The 18755-nt window shown below is 56.0% G+C and overlaps 1 protein-coding gene across 6 annotated transcripts in view; it reads right to left on the reverse strand.

Annotated features, from left to right (window-relative positions):
- Positions 1 to 7539: 7539 nt before the first annotated feature.
- TRIM67 (tripartite motif containing 67) overlaps positions 7540 to 18755 on the reverse strand; it is a 50463-nt gene continuing 39247 nt past the window's right edge. For 2 of the 6 annotated variants that reach the window (XM_042960393.1, XM_042960392.1), the window contains 6 exons: positions 18173 to 18332; positions 16000 to 16145; positions 13312 to 13450; positions 11667 to 11970; positions 8834 to 8996; positions 7540 to 7689 (listed from right to left, as the gene is read on the reverse strand). In XM_042960393.1, the coding sequence (XP_042816327.1) occupies positions 7624 to 7689; positions 8834 to 8996; positions 11667 to 11970; positions 13312 to 13450; positions 16000 to 16145; positions 18173 to 18332 (978 nt within the window). In that variant the 3' untranslated portion in view covers positions 7540 to 7623. The remainder of the gene's footprint in view (positions 7690 to 8833; positions 8997 to 11666; positions 11971 to 13311; positions 13451 to 15999; positions 16146 to 18172; positions 18333 to 18755) is intronic. The other 4 variants (XM_042960397.1, XM_042960395.1, XM_042960394.1 and 1 more) reach the window with 3 other exon arrangements.

Here is an 18755-nt window from a genome sequence, read left to right on the forward strand (position 1 = left end):
CACCTTTTAATTTACTTAATAAATACTTAAAGAGTGGTCTTGTTACCACTGGGCGCTCCAGGAATCCTCAGATATTTAGGGACTAAGAAAAACCTGTACTTTAAGGGCTAGAGAGCAGGCTTAAGATCACACTTTTTATTTCCCCATCGATGGAAGTTTCCTCTAGCAAGATAGCAGCAGAGAGAAGCCATCATGAAAACCAGTCATCCAAAGAAAGACGGTTATGACTAAGATTCTGCCAATAGCCACAGAGGGAACAGACGGCTTCCGTGCGGTGGGTACGTGTTTCCTTACTGTCGTCACACCGCCATTTCCCCTTTGCAGGAGTGTCTTTCAGTCCCCGACATGTCTGGTGGCTCAGCCATTGTTCCACACGACGCCCTGCCTACCGTTATTCCCAGTGACCCACTTAGGGACCTGGAGGTTCCTGTCCCTACAACTCTCGGCCCCGGACACCTGGAGACCCTGCTTCCCAAAGGAAGAAACAACACAGCACATGTCCCGCTGAACCAAAGTTGTCCAGGCAAGAAGAGCCACCACCTCGCAGGGGTGACCTACCCTTGACCATCGAGAGGAGACGAGGCCGCCGTCACCCGGTGGGGCAGGGAAAATTCTGCACCCAGGTGGGACTCAGGCATCTCTTCATAGTCCTTTGGCGTGATTTTGATGGTAAGTAGACAAATGCAGCAACCCTGGGTGCGAAGGGCCTGGTGACCTGTGGCTCAGACCCCCAGGGATGAGGGTCCCAACCACGATTAGCAGAGGCACTAGGTGAGAGTGAGGGGAGTCTAGAATGAATAGGAGAGGAGGCTGACCACGAGTGTCCCTTGCAGCTCCAAGACCAGCTCCAGCGTCCCTGGCCTTCCTCGGCTAAGCTTCCCTCACTGGAATTCTGAAGGAGCGGTATAGACCTGTGGCGCGGGGGGGTCGATGCCCGGATGTCTCCCTCAGATCCTCTTTCGGGTAGAAGAACTTACTGTTCTGAGCACTGAAGGCACAACCTTCAGCCGTTGGCCCTCTTCAGGGATCACCTCACCTCCTTCCCGGGGTGGCCCACGTCCGTGCTGGATCGAGACGGGAGTATTGAACCCAGTGCCCCTCTCCCAACCCAGAGCGGCAGAGGCCTTTGCTGGGTCTGCGTCCCAGCCCGATGTCTCCCTTGGCCGGCCCTGCTTCCTTCGCTCCCAAGGGGGTTGATCCGCAGAGCCCTTGCTCATAAATGCCCTGCTGCCTCATCTTGGAGTCTGCAACCGCCCCTCCCCAGGGAAGCCATTCAGGGATCCAGCAGCTAACCCGGCAGTGAGGCCGGGCCAAAGGGGCTGCTGGGGGAGTCGTGTTGAGATGGGTGTTTGTGAGGACCACAGTTTGAGGAAGGCTAAGAGGTTTCAGGTCGGACGCACCTGGGCTCAGACGGTGTGGTTGAAGGGGCCGGTCGGTCTCCCTGATGCTCCTAGGTTATTAGGAGGTCTCCCCCAAATCTCAGTTTCTTGTAACCCCTGACCAATGTTTTATTCACGAATGTACCTTAACCATGTGCTAACTGTTACCAATGTCTAGCCCTGTCCCCTCTTGTGAGAATGAATTCATAAAGCCCGCCTTGTCTGAGATGCACCTTACTCAGAGCCATGGAACCGCTTCAAGATCTCGTGGGCACACGCAGCACAGCCCTATGGCGTCTCACAGGCGCAGGCCCTGCGGGGGAGAGACAGGGTGGCCTCCCTTCCGCCTCCCCTGTCCCAGCCGCCCGCCGCCACCCAGGGCCTGCGTGGCAAGAGGCGCGCCGTGCTTCTGGGCAGTAATCCAGACCGGGCCCTGCCTTTCGGTTGTTGGCAGTGTCCAAAGAATTTATTTCAAATCTGCTCAAGACTGTGATAAAACTCAGGTTTTCCAGAAGGCAATACACAAAGTTAACCAACCCCCCAAAGACCAGAAAACACAGTGTTTGCAATTCAAAAAATACAAACGCTCGTGGATACCGATACAAAAATTAGAAAAAAGTTGCTTTCCCCCCCCTCCCCCCCTCCCCCCGTGTTTCCAGTGGAACACGAACACCAACGGGACCGAGAGCTGCCACCGTATATGGACAACTGTGACAGAAAGTGGATGCGATGGTGGGGGGGGGGGCGCGGGGGTAAAGGAAGGCAGGGAAATGCGAGAACTGTGGACAGCCAAAACAAGGACACAGAGCTTGTTACTTTTTAAATTCCTTTGCCAACGTGAAACAAATCACTCATGCTGAATACGACAAAGTTAGTGGGAAAGCAGCACGTCTACATCATGCATTTAACGTCTTCTGCTTGGCTCACCCCGCGCTTCCTCTTGGTGCTGAGGAAGTCAGGCTGGGAAGGCCCAGCCACCGGGCGCGGGACGAGCTGGAAAGGTCTGCAGGCCCTCGCCGTGTTCCTGCTTCCACAGCCACTGGAGGCCGCTTTTCCGGATCTGAAGTCTGTGTTTGGAGTCTCCTCAGAGGCTGCCTGAGGGCCTGGCCTGGTGACTGGCGCCCACCTTGCGGGGGTCTTCCCCAGGACTAGGTTGGGCAGACCGCGCCCTCCAGACAAGACTCCCCTGTGGGGTCTGGACTCCCAACTCCTGCCTGAAGCCAACGTCGTTCACAAGGAAAGCCGGGAACCACCCCCCACCCCCCTCCCCAACAGGTAGTGCGAGTGGAGTCCCAGGGCCGTGCAGACTCCCAGCCGCGGGGTCAGGTGCCTCCGGCCTTACTCTTAGACATTGGTTCTCAAAGCCACTCCCCTGCCGAGATCTTCGGAAACAATGGAGACACAGCATGGGTTGGGGGACACCTCAGATGTTAGAACTTAAGGTGACCGAGGAGACAGAGAGGCAGGTCAACCTCTTTCTACGTTTTATGGGGGCTTCTGCACACAGATGCCTTTGGGACTAACAATGACAATGCTGACGTGTGGCCCGCTTACAGCACGTTGCACCAAAGTACCGTTAAAACAGGCCTCGCTGGGAATGGGAACGTCTGGGGTGTTGCTTTGCATGGTCATGTGAAGCCTATTTCAAATGTCAATTTTCCCTCCTCAAGGCCAGGCAGCAGTGCTAATACATACATGCTCCTGGTCACAAGAGGCTGGGATGGAAGACACTGTCTTGTGGTCGGAGAACATTCTGGAAGGTCACCACACAGGCTTGATTCTTTGAAGGGGACCATTCGCCTAGACTCAATAGATGAGAGACTATATTCTTTTCTTTCAAAAGCATTCCCTCGGTGGGGATACCGAGGCACAGAAAGATTTAAGACGTGTGAACCAATATCAAAGCCAGGTTCAAAGACACGAGTGTCCGAGGACTGAATGCGGTGCCTGAGCCACACATCCTACCCCACACCTACTCTTACCCATCGTACAGTCCATTTAAAGCGAAAGCCGCCAGGATCCCTTTCTCTTTAAGGAGGAACTTGCCAAGGAAAGTGATCCTTGAAAACAGCTTACTGGCTTACTTGCAAAACAAAAGTAGAGATTTCCCAGAATCAGCAGAGACCCTAAATATCTTCTAATGAGATCTGATTAGATTTTTAAAACCAGATAATAGGCCACAAATCCATTAAGTTCCTGTTGCCTCCAGGCCAAAGCGGCCAAGGAAACATTTGGTAACAAGTGTTGCCTTCTAGGAATGGGGGGTGTCTTCTAGGAGTGGGGGGGGGGGCGGGTGGGGGCATCTTCAGTAAATACAAAGTGAGACCTGACAGCTTGGCCTCTGTTGGTGGCTCACCTCCATTTCCCCCTACCTGCCCCGGCTGGCAGAGCACTGCAGGCCTATGGAAGGACAATCCTGGTCTTGGGTAGGAAGGTCCATACATTGTGATACAGGCTTTCCGGGTAACGCTGAAGTGGATACCCCAGCATCACCTTGCATATCGACGCATGGACACATGACAAACCGTTAGTGGTTCTCAACCCAGGGTGTCCCCTAGGGGACATCTGGCAATGCCTGTAGACGCTTTGGGTCGTCACCACTCACTTGGGGGGGTGCTACCGGCATCTAGTGTGGGGAGGCCATGGCCAGCCCACAACAATAAGAGAACCCCGGGGGGTGCTGAGGTTGAGGAACCCTGGCATCAGCCATGGCCTGATGTGAGAGTGTTTTCCAGCACTCCCGTGCTGAGTGCCCCCCACCCCCACCTCGGAGTGTTACCTACCCTCCCTATCCTCCCCATCTCACCGCGTGTGGGTGGCCACAGGACAACTGTCTGCTCGTCTGTGCTGAAACATGCCTTCACAGGGGACCGAGCCTTTCACTTGCAACCAGAATTAAGGCTAAAATGCAAATGTCCCCGGAAGAAGGACACGTAGAACCTGCGTTGTGATCCCTTCCTGAGAATCTGTAGGCAGAGGGCACGGGCACCGCAAGGCTGGGCTTTCCCGGGCACCTAGAGCAGGAAGCACGAACCTGTTCCCAGCGTCCCTGGTGAACTCCGGTTCTGCCCAGGCTCACGCTGGAAAGCATGACCCTCCTCACTCTCGGTGGGCCACGAGGCGCCCGAGGGCGCTGTCACAACCACAGGGTTCACAGAGGACTGAAGATTCAGCCCAGAGCTATATATAAAACTGTATACATAGTTTTTATGCCAGTTACTTTGTGGGTCAGGATTACTGATGTCCACTTTGATTAGAATCATTATTTTCCCCGACGGGGCAGAGAGGGCTGTGTGCAATGTTTTAGCTTTTGCTTTGAATTAGGAGCTAGGGTGCTTTGCGGTGAGCCGCCAGTGGACGCTTAAAAGGGATTCATTCTAAAAGGAAAGGCATATGCTTTGAGCAAACTTGCTCACGAGCAGAGCACGAACCGCGGAACGACGTCAAGGAGGCATTATTTACAATGCATTGGGACCTGACATTTAAGTTACTTTGAATTCTCTTCTCACTGAAACTGCTTGATAGACAAACACCAAGTGATTCCTCAGCCAGCCCAACAAAAGCATCGTTCTGATACAATTCTAAGTACAAGAATGCCACCACATTGTAAGGGGACAGGGAATTCGATGGCCAATGAGACATTCACGACCTGTAGCCTCTGCTCCGAATCCCAGGGGCTTCCTGGGAGGGTGACGTAAGTCAGGCCACAGCCGTTGATGATTCCTTCTTTGTTTGGCCGATCCCTCGAAAACAAGTGTGGCACAGACCTGCCTTCTCTCCTAGGTTCGTTCTTGTCCCTGAAAGGTGTTTTGTGCTGAGGACAGGAGAGGTGGCTTCAGGACAGCCTGACACGGTGCTGCTGGGTTCCTGGAGGAGGAGCAAAGCCGGAAAGGTGCCTGCTGGGGACACTCACGGGGCCTCCTGGAGCTGCTGACCCCTGCAGGGAGGCGGCAAGTTCTGGCGGCTTCCCTCTGAAAAATTACCTTTTTCTTCCTAAAGAGACCCTCCCCGCCCCCGCCATTGTGGGACTGCTGCTTCTCCCTGTTCCACATTTCCCTCTGACCCCGGTGCTGGCTGTCCCGAGGGTGTCACCAAGTCCAGCTGAACTCCAGCAGCTCCTTTCCGGAGAGGCAGAGCCAGGGCCGCCTGGGGAGCCCAGCTTCGGGGATTCTGGAAGCTCCCCAGCCTTTCATCCAGCCCCCACCACAGGAAGCCACTGCCACCTTCCCCAGCCACACTCACTCCTGGTGTCACTCCCGGCACGCTGGCCAGTCTTTTCCCAAAGCCGATGCATCTGGACCTGCCGGCCATGCTTCATCAGCCCCAGCAAGGCTGTGGCTCCTCTGTGTCCTCCAATCTTCAGGAAGCTTCCCCAGCTTCCAAGCTGAGTCCACCCGGAGCTATGGCTAAGGAGTGAAACGGAGAGGCAGGTGCAGGCAGGAGGACAGGCAGGAGCCTGCATCCCCCTCGGGGCTCTGGCGGGGGTCCGGGACAGGACGAGGAAGACCTCCGGGTGCCTGAGAAACCACGCCGCTGGCGGAGAACCAAGAGGCAAGACCTCAGCTCCACACGCAGGTGGTTGCCAGGACCCGAGCTCGGAGGCCGAAACAGCACCAAGCAGCTCCTGAAGACGCCGGGCAGGTGGCCTAGCCGGCCACGTCTGCCCACACGGCGGGGACGAGGCAGCCTCGAGGTCCGAGGGTGCGCGGGCTCTGAGGTAGGATTGTAGGATCTGCTGCTAGGGGGGCAGGATCTACACAGCGTTGGCCTTGGCCGCTCAGAAAACAAGGGCAGTGTCTACACAAGCAGGTAGAATCGAGTAAACACAGTTGCTGCCGGTTTATGGGCTAAGTTTTATAAAAATCCAATCCAGCAAATGGACAAGGTACTCCTCAACCTCAAAAATAAAATGCTTGATAAAATATATTCTTTTTAAAAAGGAGAAAGTTTCGCCACCAGATGGAAATGGAGGTGGCAGGTGACAAAGAGGAAGAGAAGGAGGGGACAGGAAGGTGCTCTGGGGACAGGACCGCGGCGGGCTCCGGGCTCAGACCCCCGAAAGCGAGCTCTGTTTCTGAGAGATGCAAATGACTCTATGGGGACCTCCTGGGCCCATGAGGGCGCCCTGCTAGGGGGCTCGGCCTGGGCCTCTGGCACAGCCAGGCTCACCCCGGGAGGCTGGGGTGTAAGGGACATGCTGATATTGCTATTTCCTGCCTTCATTAGAGGACCTGCCCATCCCAAGGCAGAGGCACCACTGCCATGGGGGGCCATCTCCTACTTTGATGATGACAGTAGGGTAGGTCTGGAAGAAAAGGTAGGCAGACTCTAAGAGGCTTCCCCAGGGTCCCCCTGGGAGGACCAAAGCCTGAAAGAGAGCAACTCAGACAAGCTTGCACTTCCAGAAGACAGCTGCCGGCCAGCAGACACGCTTCATGTGGTCACTCCAATTCCATTGTTTTCTTTTGTGTTTAAGGACGAAGAACTGAGTGAATGCATTTTCACAGATGTGTGTGTGCGTGTGTGTGTGTGTGAGAGAGAGAGAGAGAGATGATTAATGAAGGACCAAAAGAAACCATTTTAAAGGTTCTCAATACTTCAGTGGGAATGGTGAAGGTCAGTGGGAATGGTGAAGGTCAAGATTAATGCCCCTTTCTATTGACCTTGGATTAGGTCTGCAAGGGCATAATGTTGTGGAGACTCCAGGACCGAAAAAGCAAAAAGGAGAACCTTTCCTGGAGGAGATGTGAACCTGCAGCCTCGGGACAGAGAGGTGTCCCAGCAAAGGGTCAATCAACACTTGGGGAGTGGGATTCCGGAAGTGCCTTCCCGCCTCTGCTCTCAGGATGCCAGTCTCAAAGTCGGACCTCCTCTTGCCCCCCCACCAGCAAAAAAGACAAGCTTTGAAAACAGATGGCAGGAAACATAATCATAAACCCCGGATGCCTTCTCCCTCCCTTGAGAAAGTTCCTTCTCTGTGAGCATTTGTAATGTCCAGGAGGAATGAGAGAAACACACACGCAGCTTCACCACCGACCAGTGGCCACTTATTAACCAGCTGCCTCAACAAGCGTGGCCTGCAGACCTATTCTCACCCCCCCAAAGAAAACACGTCTCTAAGATACTGAGCGGCTGCTGGGCTGCAACCCCTCAAGGTGATCGTTCTGCCCTCGCGGGTCCTTCTACCTCAGCGAGGGATGGTGGGGCTTTTCCCAGATGCCGGTGAACAGCTGGGGCCGGGAGGCTAGTTGCCCGACAGCTTTGGCCGCCCCAGGTTTGTTGGTACTTCCAATCCTGTGTGCAGGGTGACCTGGAAAAGACGACCCAGTCAGTGAGGATGGGGGAGGCCACTACGAGAATCCTGAGTGCTCAGACAGCCCAGCGGCCACGTGCGAGGCCCCCTGTTCCTTGGGGTCGCCACAGGCAGCAGCCTGAGGGCCTCTCTGTCCTGCGGGGTATGCTGTTTATTGTCGCCCAGTCTCACTAACGTAATGTCCCCGAGTTCATCCTGAGGAGCCGGTCTGGGCCTGGGTTTCCCACCTTGTCGCAGGAGCCCCGGCAAGGCTGATGCTCCATTACAGCAGGTGAACGGTTCTCATGGTTGTATATTTGTTTCTGCATTCTTCCCATGGCCTTTGTTCCTTTCTTACATCTGTTATATTTCAGGCTGCCTCAAAGCCCTTTCGTGAGTGAATGCAGGTACAAATCAATCAATCAGTGATTGATGTAGGCCTGTGAGTATTCACAGCCAGGACTCCCAGAGGGAGGAGGGCTCTGCTAGAAGCTAAGGGTAGTGCCCCCACATTTCTCTCCCACCCTCACCCCCTCACTGAGCTCCCATTTTGTCTCTGTCTACTTGGGGCCTCCCAAGCCCTCGCCAGCCCCCCAGTACTGGCTCCAGCCCTGAGATCTAAAAGCACAACATTCCTGCCTGCTTCAGGTGGGAGCCAGAGGGGGCAGGGAGGGGTGAGAGGGGGCAGAAGGAGACTCAAAGCCCCTGGGACTGGTCTCTCCCAGCCCCCCTGTACTTCTCCTCTCTGGGGAAAGCCATACCTGAAAGGCCCCAGCGCATACCTGGCCATCATCGGCTCAAGCTGGGCAGGGGGCACTGACTTCCTCCTGATGGCTTAACGAATGCCTCCATCGCACCCGTCCCAGAAAATGGAACCCCCACCTGCTTCCCCCTCCATTCCCTTTTCCCCCCTCCCTCCCACTGTGGCTCCACAAGCTGGCAGCTTAGCGCCTCCACTTATCTCAAGCGAACAAGTACGAACTGATCATGCCACAGAGGACCGTCCCCGGGGAATGCCCAAGGGGAACTGGTAGGTGGCTCTCTGCCCGGGCGGGCAGCAGTCAGCTTCTTTATAGCCCACATCGTCCAAGTGCACTTCGGAGGCCCCAGCACCCCGAGAGGAACAGCCAGAGGGGCTCCCGCCCGGAAGGGTAAGTGGTACCTGCACGTTGCGGTTGAGGCTGAGGGCTGGCATGAACACCCCATCCACATGGCTGAAGGCTGTGGGGCCCTGCTGCTGCCCGTTGATGAAGAAGGTCAGAGTGTGCTTATTCAGGTCCAGGAGCACGCCGACAGTGGCCCCCTTGCACACACCGCCTTCCGTCCTGGGAAGAGAAGCCCCAGGAAGCCCCATCACCACCACATCTAGCCTGGGATGTAGGTGGTGGTTCAGAAGATGCTAGGAATATCCTCACCTAAAACACAGCCCTCATGGAGGTGCAGGGAGCTGTTCTTCTGGGCTGTGAGACTTGCCTTGAAACGCACTCTCCAGTTAAGGGCCACACAGGAAGACCTTACCCTTCGTGTAAGTTTCCTTACCCCGGAGGGATCGGCCTGTTCAGTCCCTGGTTTCCTGGCAGTCCCTGAGACCTGGGCACCCAGGGAGTTAGGGTGTGGATGAGCGGGTCCCACCTGAACACCGGGAGCTTGGAGCCTGGGTAGGGAAGGCTCCTTTGCCCTCCAAGGGAAAGAACTAGCTTGGCACCCTTTATAGTTTTAACCAGCGAGAACGTTGAGATCCACAAAGAGGCAGAGAGCCAGCCCTTTGGGAGATCTCGAGGCCCACTCGACGTCAGCTGCTCTCCGAAACATCCCAGGGACTCTTGAACAGCCATGTGTGGCAGGGGACAGATGCTGAATCTGGAATCAAGTCCCCTGTCCCGAGTTGCCATCCCATGAGTGCCAGCGGTGGAGCCTTGAGACTAAATTGTGGAGCTCTTGATAAATGTCTGTGATCCCACATTCGGCAGTGGTGGGAATTCATATTGGCCCGCGAGAAGCATCTCTTCAGATGCTCTCCCCAGGCTCCCTGGCTGATCCGCCTCCTGTCCGTGGAAGAAGAGGGTCCATCAGACTCCCTTCCCTTAGCTGAGGGCTGAGGGCTGAGGTCTCATCCTCCACCACAGCTGCTCCGCTCTGATGAGAAAACCATTTTTAGCCTTTCCTGATGGGGCAGGTGCTGATTAGCTGGGGGCTGATGGCCTGGCAGAGAGCACAGGAAAGTCGTGAGGAAAACTCGGTGCGCTGACGGGAAAGGCACTTCCCAGGAGGTCAAATTTCCCCAGGGCGGGAGGCGTGGGGTGGGGGTGGGGAGCGGTGTCAGGACCCCAGGACAGGATCCTGCAGGTGGGAAAAGGGAGCTACGACCGGGCTCCTGGTGCTATTCAGACACTGACCGCCGGATGGCGGTAGAGACCGGAGTGAGGCGCAAACACGTGATTCCCACCCAAGCGCTGGCTGCCCCAGGTTCATGGGCTCCCCACCGCAGCCCCCTACCCGGGCTCCCTTGCCCCCCCCCCCCCCCCCAAGAACCGGAGGACTCTGAGCCGATTCCTGACAGCGCCGCTAAGTAGCCCTGTGACTTGGGACGCTTGTTTCACCTAAGCCCTCGGTCTAATCGGTAAAATGCCAATCACAATAGTACTTTTCGGAGGTCTAAGGGAGATCATGGAAGTCAGGTGCTTCCTACAGCCTCAGGCACCAAGTAAGCTCAATAACGCTCCGTTATTACCCGCATCAGCCGTGTATCTGGGCACCATTTGGTTTAAGCAGGTAGAGATGGAGCTGGTAGGTCTGGACTCCACTCTTCTGTGGTTTGGGAACAGCGGCCGGGGGTAGATCCAGTGCGGGGTCAGCCCGCAGCCCCTGGCAGCCTGCAACACCCAGTCAGCCTGCAGGGCCCAGGCAGAGGGGACAGAGGGACGAGGTGCTACCCTCCCGCAGGCCTCCAGAGCTAGAGGTCACTGCCAGAGAAATGGCAGGTGGGAGAGGTGCAGTCTGCTTCCCTGGGGACCCTCAGGCAAGTCCCTGCCCCAGATCAGGACTCCTGGAGCCAGTACACTGAGAGCCTCCAGGCTCACTGACATGGCCTAGAGCTGGGCCCCGTGAGGTTGGCTCCTCCTGGGGAGATGGCCCTGAGCAGGCCAGGAAGGAGATCGCGCGGGGAGAGGGCAGCTCCAGGTGACTACCATTCTTTATTTCTGGGCTCCTTGGCCAGTGCTGGCCTTAAGAGATTTTCCATCCCCCACCCCCACCCTGGACACACAGGCCGGGTGTGAACACGGAATCCCTGGGTGAGGAGAAAGTAAGCACTGAGCTATGATGGGGAGGGGGGGGGCACTGCCTTCTCTGAGGAGAGAGATCAAGGTGCCCACAAGTCCCTGAAGGAGCCCAGGTGTCAGAGACATCTTCCCAGGGTGACCCCAAAGGGCCCATCTTCCTGTGTCTGCCCTGGTAACACCACTCCCAGGGCCGGCCTCAGAGTAAGGCAGCCCTGGCAGGGCCCTTGACAGAGTCCCCGGCAGTGAGCACCCCAATAGTGCCTGCCACTCCCAGGCCTGCCCTTTTGGGGGCACTGTCTTGGGTCAAAGCCCATACAAGGCAGGGCGGGGTGGGGAGGGGGGGGTCACTGCCAGGGCAATGGCACCTGCTCCCTCTGTAGAGACATGGTCACAGCCGCGAGGACACCGGCTGTGCCCCTGGCTGACAGTGTCTAAAGGGAAACGGAGCAGAAGTGGGAAGGGAGTGGCAGCCGAGGAACCTGGCAGGGCCTGGTCGTGCGGCTGGCCGGGTGACGTAAAGCCACATGCCCTGGGGCCACTCTAGTCTCTGTTGCATGCTGTCCCTTGGGCACACGCTCACTTCTCCCTGGAAATGGGACACCCAAGTGGCTGAAAGGCCTCCCCCACATTCCTGATGCCTAGCAGAAGGGATGCTGTCCCCCACAGGAGCCTCATTCCCCAACTGCCCCCCCCCCCCCGCCACTGGCAACGCACCTGTTGGTGTGGGAGTTGCAGTGCATGAACCAGCTGCGGTTGTTGTCCACGTACATGGCCCAGGCCTTGTCGTCCTTGCCCAGCATCATGTCCTTGACCACGCTGGCCCTGGCCACCCCGAAGGCGGGGTCTGGGTGGTTGTCGTACCGGTCCACGTGCAGCTCCCAGTAGTGCACGCCCTTGGAGAAGGCGGCTGTGCCCAGCACCACCCGGTCGTCATAGCTGCTGCAGGTGGCCGTCTGGTTGTCATTGGATAAGATGATGTCCCGGTGCCCAGAGTTGGGGTCAAAGGTGAACCAGGCCACTGGAAAGGAAGGAAGCAGAGGCAGGGATGGGACTCGCTAGCAGTCTCCGACCTGGGCTCGGAGACAGACTCACTCACCCACATCTACCAGCAAGTTGGCATCCAGCATCACACACGCTCTTCCCTGTGTGATTCCCAGGCACACACAGGGACACACGCGCACACACGTGAACACACACACACACGCACTCCCCGATCTCTGTTCATCTAAGCTCTCGGTCCCACGAACCCAGCCTTGCCAAGGAACACAGACATTCGAGCCCCGGAGCCCCAAATCTAAATGCATTCTATGGAGTCTTGGTTTCTGACATCCTTCCGTTACGCTTCCTACGCCGTTGTAAGTTAAAGAGGAAGGAGGTAATCCCTGCCCCACTTTGTGGGTGTGGGATCCGAGACCCGGAGCGGTGAAGTGATATAACCAAAGTCCCCACGCTCCATCCTCCTGTTTCGCAGTCCTCCTTCTGTTCTCCGATATCCTCAGGCTGCGGGAAGTGAGGTCCTGACTCTAGAATCGTGACCACAGTGCTCAGGGCAAGAACTACTGTTCTGCAGGGCGGAGGGCACCTAAGGGCAGAAAGCTGGTGATCTTCAGAAAAGCGTCCCCAGCCGTGCCCTTGACAACAGCATCTGCCCCTGCCCTCTCTCCCCTGCGTCCTGCGGAGACAAGCCAGGCGTGTCACATCTTCCTCAGGGCAACTGCAGGATGTGCTGGGATGCATGATGACAATAAACAGGATTGACACCATCCTGGGATGCCCGGGTTAGCAGGGCAGGCTCTTGTTGGGACATGTTTTTTATTTACATCATCTCTTCCTGCTAAGGACACAGATGACCAACATCCCACTGATGCTGATGTGCTCCTCTTGCCTGAAACCTGAAAGGACGCAGCTGGGTATGTGAGCCATCAGATCTGGGCTCTCGTGCCAGGTGTCCGAGGGATAGTTTCCCACTGGGGGGAAGGTCAAACCCAGGGACTAAGTGGTCTTTTCTCCAGGTCTGTCCTATGCAGTCTCAGTCCCTGGGTCTCCCTGAGCCTCTCACATCCTTGTCTCCTTTCCCACGCCAGCAAATGGGGTGAAGAAATGGCCTTTTTTTTTTTTTTTTTTTTTTTTTGTGGCTCATGAGTAGGGAGAAGTGGGCAAGGGGCCGTGGTGAGAAGGGCAGGGACAGGGCTGGGAGGAGACGCATACATTTCGCTGCTGCCGAATTTCCTCCATCCCTTCACTCCCCTGCCCTGCACAGCTGATAGTCTCCCCCCACCCCTCACCCCCTGCCATCCTCCTTTAGAAGCTCATCCGCCCGTGCCTGAATCTGGTCCTCCCCCAGCACCCCAGTGCTCACCGTCAGATGTCTGCAGGACTACAGTTTTACTATAAGGCCCGACGCCGGAGGAGTTGAAAGCCTTGACCCTGGCATTGTAGGTACTGTTGAAGTGAAGACCATCGATGGTGCACAGGGTCTCCTTGCCCACATACACTTCCTAAAAGACGGCCAAGACTGCTCAGGAGGTGCCTCCGTTATTGGGAAAGTTTCTCTTAGCAACATGTTGGCATTCAAAGTGCTAGCAGAGTTCTTGAACAAGGGACATTTGGAGGACTGGAGGCAGGGTCAGAGACCGTGTCCAAGTTGGGCACAAACTCTACTCCTGGCCGGCCAGCCCCTCTGCCCGTGAGAATGTGAGGTGTGACGGGGTCTTAGGGAGGCGGGGAGGGATGGCCGGTGTGTAGCCAGCTAGGCAGCTGCCCGAGAATGTCCTACCTCTGCTGAGGCCAGCCGATCAGATAGGACCCTGGATCCCAGGGACACCCACTCCTCCAGGAGGGGTGGAGGTGCAGAAACCCCCACCTCCTTCTTGGTTGTCGGCGGGAATTTAAGCTAGCGAACATGAGCTAAAGCAGCTAAATAAACAAAATAAGCAATACTTTTAAAAGAAGGGTCATCACAGGGGCGCCCGCGTGGCTCCGTCGGTTAAGCGTCCGACTTCGGCTCAGGTCATGATTTCACAGTTCGTGGGTTCGAGCCCCACATTGGAGCCTGCGCTGACAGTGAGGCGCCTGCTTGGATTCTCACTCCCTCTCTCTCTGCCCCTCCCTGACCTGTGCTTTCTCTCTCTCTCTCTCTCAATTTTAATTTATTTTTTTAAATAAATTAAAAAAAAAAAAAAAAAGAAGGGTCATCACCCATGATGGGAAAAAGTGGACAGAGGAAGGGCGTGACCAAGCACAGGTGGGTTCAGGTGGGTTTGGGCCGGGATCGCTTCTGGATCGAGAGGGGCGTTCCGCCCCCCTCCCCAACTTCCGCCACCCCTGAGGTTGCCATCTTCCCCTCGTTGGCCCCCCTGCCCCCTGAACGGCTTTTCTCATGGCCTCCTGAGAGGTGAGACATTTCTGCAGGGGACCCCAAAGATCCGTTAGTAGGGATTGACTTTGTTCCCCACTCACTTCAAACTTACCTTTGTCCTATTAACTCCCTCAAATGCACAGCCCTGCACCCCATCCTGTGTCACCATTTCTACTTTGTCTCAAACATCTTTCCTCTCTCGTTGTCTAGGGGGTTCACTCTTCATTTGTTATGGCAAGTCATTAATAATAACAGCTGGGTGCGAGGCATTGTGTAGGGCATTTTAATCCTCACACAACCCTTGGATGTTATTGGTTTGTTGTTGTTGTTGTATTTCATACAGAAGGAGACTCGGAGAAGGTTGGAAACCTGCCCAAGATCCAGATGAACCCATTTGGAAGCCAGGGTTCAAATCCAGGCCTGCCTGCACTGAAAGCCGACACTCTTCCCACTCTAACAGGTGGTTCCTCATAAATTCTAGCCCTTGTATCCAGCTTTTGCTGGTGGCTATGTCTCGGAGGGAAGGGGCCATCAGTATGTGAGCCCTGTGGCTGCTTCTTTTAACATCCGGAAACAGTCTTCCCTTCCCGTTTCAGAAACAGGGGCTCTTTTCCTGGTTTCCAGTCCAGTTCTTTCCAACCTTAGCTTCTCCGCACAGCCACAACGACTGAGGTTCTGAACCCAGTGAATGATCTGCCATTCCTCAACTCCTCTGTCCCCTAAATTGCCCATATATTCACACGGGACCCAATAATTCCCAAGGGAAGGCTGCTATTATTTCCCCAACGCTTACGTTCTTGTAGGGTAGGTCTCAAACAGAAAATGAAATGGCCTATGCATAAATCCCTTTGAGAGAAATGAAAGGAATATTGATCTTCAGCAAGATTTGTTCAATGGGGCAGCCCCCCAGGAGAAGGGATGTCGGAACTGTCGTGGTTGCATTGCTTTGTTCTGGAACATCTTTATGCAGTCTCCTTGGGAATGGAAAAGGAGGAGCTCTAAGAAGACCCTGGTCAACAAAGCAACTTGACAGTGACCTGAACTTTGCTGTGTGAAAACTCAGGGAAGAGTTCTTTAGGGGGCCTGGCTTTGGGGGGTCTCTACCGGATGGGGGAGTAGAACACCATTTTCTGGCTCACTAAGAGCCTCTCTTGTCCCCATGACATTTCATCCCTGGAAACACGAGGGTAGAAGTTCATCTCAACCCAACGGCCATTTACCAAGTGGTTGTCCTCACCCACAGAGCACCTCGCCAGGTAGAACAGTCAGTGACCCAGGCGGGGCAAGGAGGGATAGAGCATTGAGGGAGTGGCGGGGGCGGGGGGCGGGGCGGGGGGAGCCTGCGTGAGCGGGGATATCTGGGAAGGTGCTGAGGAATAGCCGGGACTGCACTGGTGGGGTGAAGCAGGAAGTAGATCAGGGCAGGGGATACCTTTTCCGAGCTCTTCCTCTGCCTCAGACCTGTGTCAGTCTCCGCAGAAAGGCCATCCTAAACTTTCTCTGTGGCTGTCACCTCTGCCTGCCCCAGCTGCCCAGACCTAGCCCCCGGCAGAGAAGCCCCATTTCCCAAGGTTCCAGACCCACCAGCCCTCTGTGTTTGGGCCAACGCCCTCTAGGGGCAGCAATGGAGCTGAGGGCAGTCCAGAGGCCTCCGCGTTAGGACCCCCCAGTCCAGCATCAGGGCCTCACCCGGAACTGGCCCCCGTCGCCGTCATCCAGCTCCAGGATGTAGCCGTCCACGGGGCTGTGGGTGAAGGGCGGCATCCTCCAGGCCAGTGTGACACTATTGTTGTGGGTGCAACACTTCTCCAGCTGCAGCAGGGGGCCGGGCGGCACTGTGACAGGAACAGAAACGGCGGGTTCAGCTCACGGACCCCGACAGCATGCCAGACACCTGTGTGGACTCTCCTCCCCCATCGCAGGGGCCCCGGCCCCCAGGAGGAACGGTGGCGCCACCCTGCGGTCCCTCCCAGCCTCTCGCAGGCACACCTCAGCCCCGGGATCTCAGTCTCAAGGCTGGCGGAGGGAGGATGGGGGCAGCGCGATCTCAGGTGACCGTGCACTTCCAGCCTGTCTTGGAATCTGGGGTGGGAGGTGGGAGAGGCATGGCCCGTGCCTCCACGACTCTGCATCTGGAGCCCCAAGGAGGAGCCCCACCTACCCACTGAGAATCCCTAGTTTTGAGTCTCAGACCCACAAGGAGCCCGTGAGGGTTGCCAACAGAGCCGGGTTCCAAGTGCCTCGGAGCCACTGCGGGGCCAGCGTGCAGCTGACACTAGGCTGGGAAGGTGCTGGTGGGGTGAATTCAAGGACGCATTTAAACCTTTGGCTGGAAGCATGTTAGAGGCCCAGGGAACCAGAGCCGGGAAGGAGAGGCAATCGGAGTATCCAGTGGTCAGCCCTCGGAATCAGGGATTTGAATCAAATGTTATCATGGTAAGTTCTGTCACAGCAAATCCGGAGAAAGTTTTTATATTCTAGCCTTGTTCCGGCTCTGGAGATTTTAGAAATAAATACAGTCCACACTGACAGTTTTTAAAGGGAAAACTGCAACATCAGATTTGTAAAACTTCCAGATTTCCATTTGGCCCCCGTTATTAGGGGCGTCTCCCAGATTTCCCCCCATGGTTTAGCTGGGTGCAGCCCTGTCTTACTTACAGACTTGGTCTCAGGGCTGGCTGAGCGTAGCTGACTCCCCCGGGGCCTCGGTTTACAAACAGGTAGGGGTCCCCCTCTATCCCTAGGCTCTCCCACGCCCTCTGTGAATCCCTCCCGGAGCAGCGTCCAGAGCGGCTCCAGGCCTCCACCTTTGGCACCTCAGCTTTCCCGAGCCCCCCTGTCTTCTGCCGCACCCCTGCACACTCTGCCAGGCTCCTCCTGCTCCTCAGCACCACGTCTCATTCACACCCAGGGCAGGCAGCATTTCCAACCCTGGCCCGAGGTGCAAACCGAGTGTGGGAGGGAGCACGCAGATGTGCAAGACTCCTGTTTCATCTTTGGCGTAAAAATGGCCACACGTTTGGCGGGTAAGGATTTCCTGCACTCGACAGATTCTGCAGGTGTAGCACTCCATCCTTCGATATTTTGGTTTTAAAAAACCAAACAGCTTCCTTGCCTCTCCTGAATGTGGCCTCGATGCTTCTGGAGAGGCGGCCTTTGGATCAGGACTGGTTCGGGCCATCGCTTGCTACTTTGTAACCTGGTGCAAGCCACGCAACTTTATCTGACCCTTAGCCTGTGTCCCTCGTGGCTCTCTGAGCTCACCTCCCAGCCTCCTCCACCTTGTTCATTCTGCTCTCACCTCTGACCTTCTTGCTCTTCTTCTTGGAACCCAGAAAATGGATTCCTGCCTCAGGGCCTTTGCATTTGCCACTCCTCTGCCACCTGGAATGTTCTTTCCCGATACTGCATCTCTCTCCCCTCAAAACATCCCGCTTTCCCCAAAAGCCTCTTTTGGCCATGAGACGATGTATCTGTGTACTGTCTGTTTCCTTTCCTGGAATATCAGCTGAGTCTTGTGAGCGAGTGTGTTGGCTTGTTCAAAGCGGTGTCCTGCACCTAGAACAGTGCCTGGCACAGGGTGGACACTCACTAAGTGTCTGAATAAACAAAGAACCCTCTTTTACAAAGGAGAGAACTTGGACTCAGACTGGGATGCCACCCGTCCTAGGTCCTCCAGCTACCCAGGGTGACCCAGGCTGAACTGGGACTCGGGCCCCGGCCTGTGACTCGGGCAGCCTTCCCCTCCCGCTCTGCCTCACTCTGTGTGTCACCCGTCTTCTGGTGACACTAAGCTGCCCCCCTCAGAGTGGATGCCCCTTCCAAAAGAGGCACGGACAGAACTGGGCCAACCACGGCTCACCCCTACATTTCATCTGGATGAAGTCCAGCTGGTGGATGGCTTGCAGCAGCGGCTCGCTGTCCAAGGTCAGGTCAAACTCCGCAGACACTTTTGGCTCCAGGGCGCCTTTGACCCACTGCTCCTGAGACACCTGGACGCGCTTGATCAGAGCATCCGAGATCTTAAAGGGGAGCACAGAGTTTAGGGTTTCGATGTGCACAGGGAAAATCATGCAGCAAGTGATGGGTTAGGAGGAGGGGCTTGGTGTCTGTGGCTTGGGGACAGGAAGGGGCTGTGTCAGCCGTATGCTCTCAGGCCAGCCAGGGCAGGGAGTATATGATCCCTGCCGGCATGCCACTGTGCAAATAAAAGTGAACTGTATTGTTTAAATCGTATTTAAAAAAAATTTTTTTTAACGTTTATTTATTCTTGAGACAGAGACAGAGCATGAACGGGGGAGGGGCAGAGAGAGAGGGAGACAGAATCGGAGCCATCAGCCCAGAGCCCGACGCGGGGCTCGAACTCACGGACCGCGAGATCGTGACCCAGGCTGAAGTCAGACGCTTAACCGACTGAGCCACCCAGGTGCCCCTAAATCGTATTT

The sequence above is a fragment of the Panthera tigris genome, chromosome D2, assembly GCF_018350195.1.
Source record: "Panthera tigris isolate Pti1 chromosome D2, P.tigris_Pti1_mat1.1, whole genome shotgun sequence".
NCBI classification, from domain to species: Eukaryota; Metazoa; Chordata; class Mammalia; order Carnivora; family Felidae; genus Panthera; species Panthera tigris.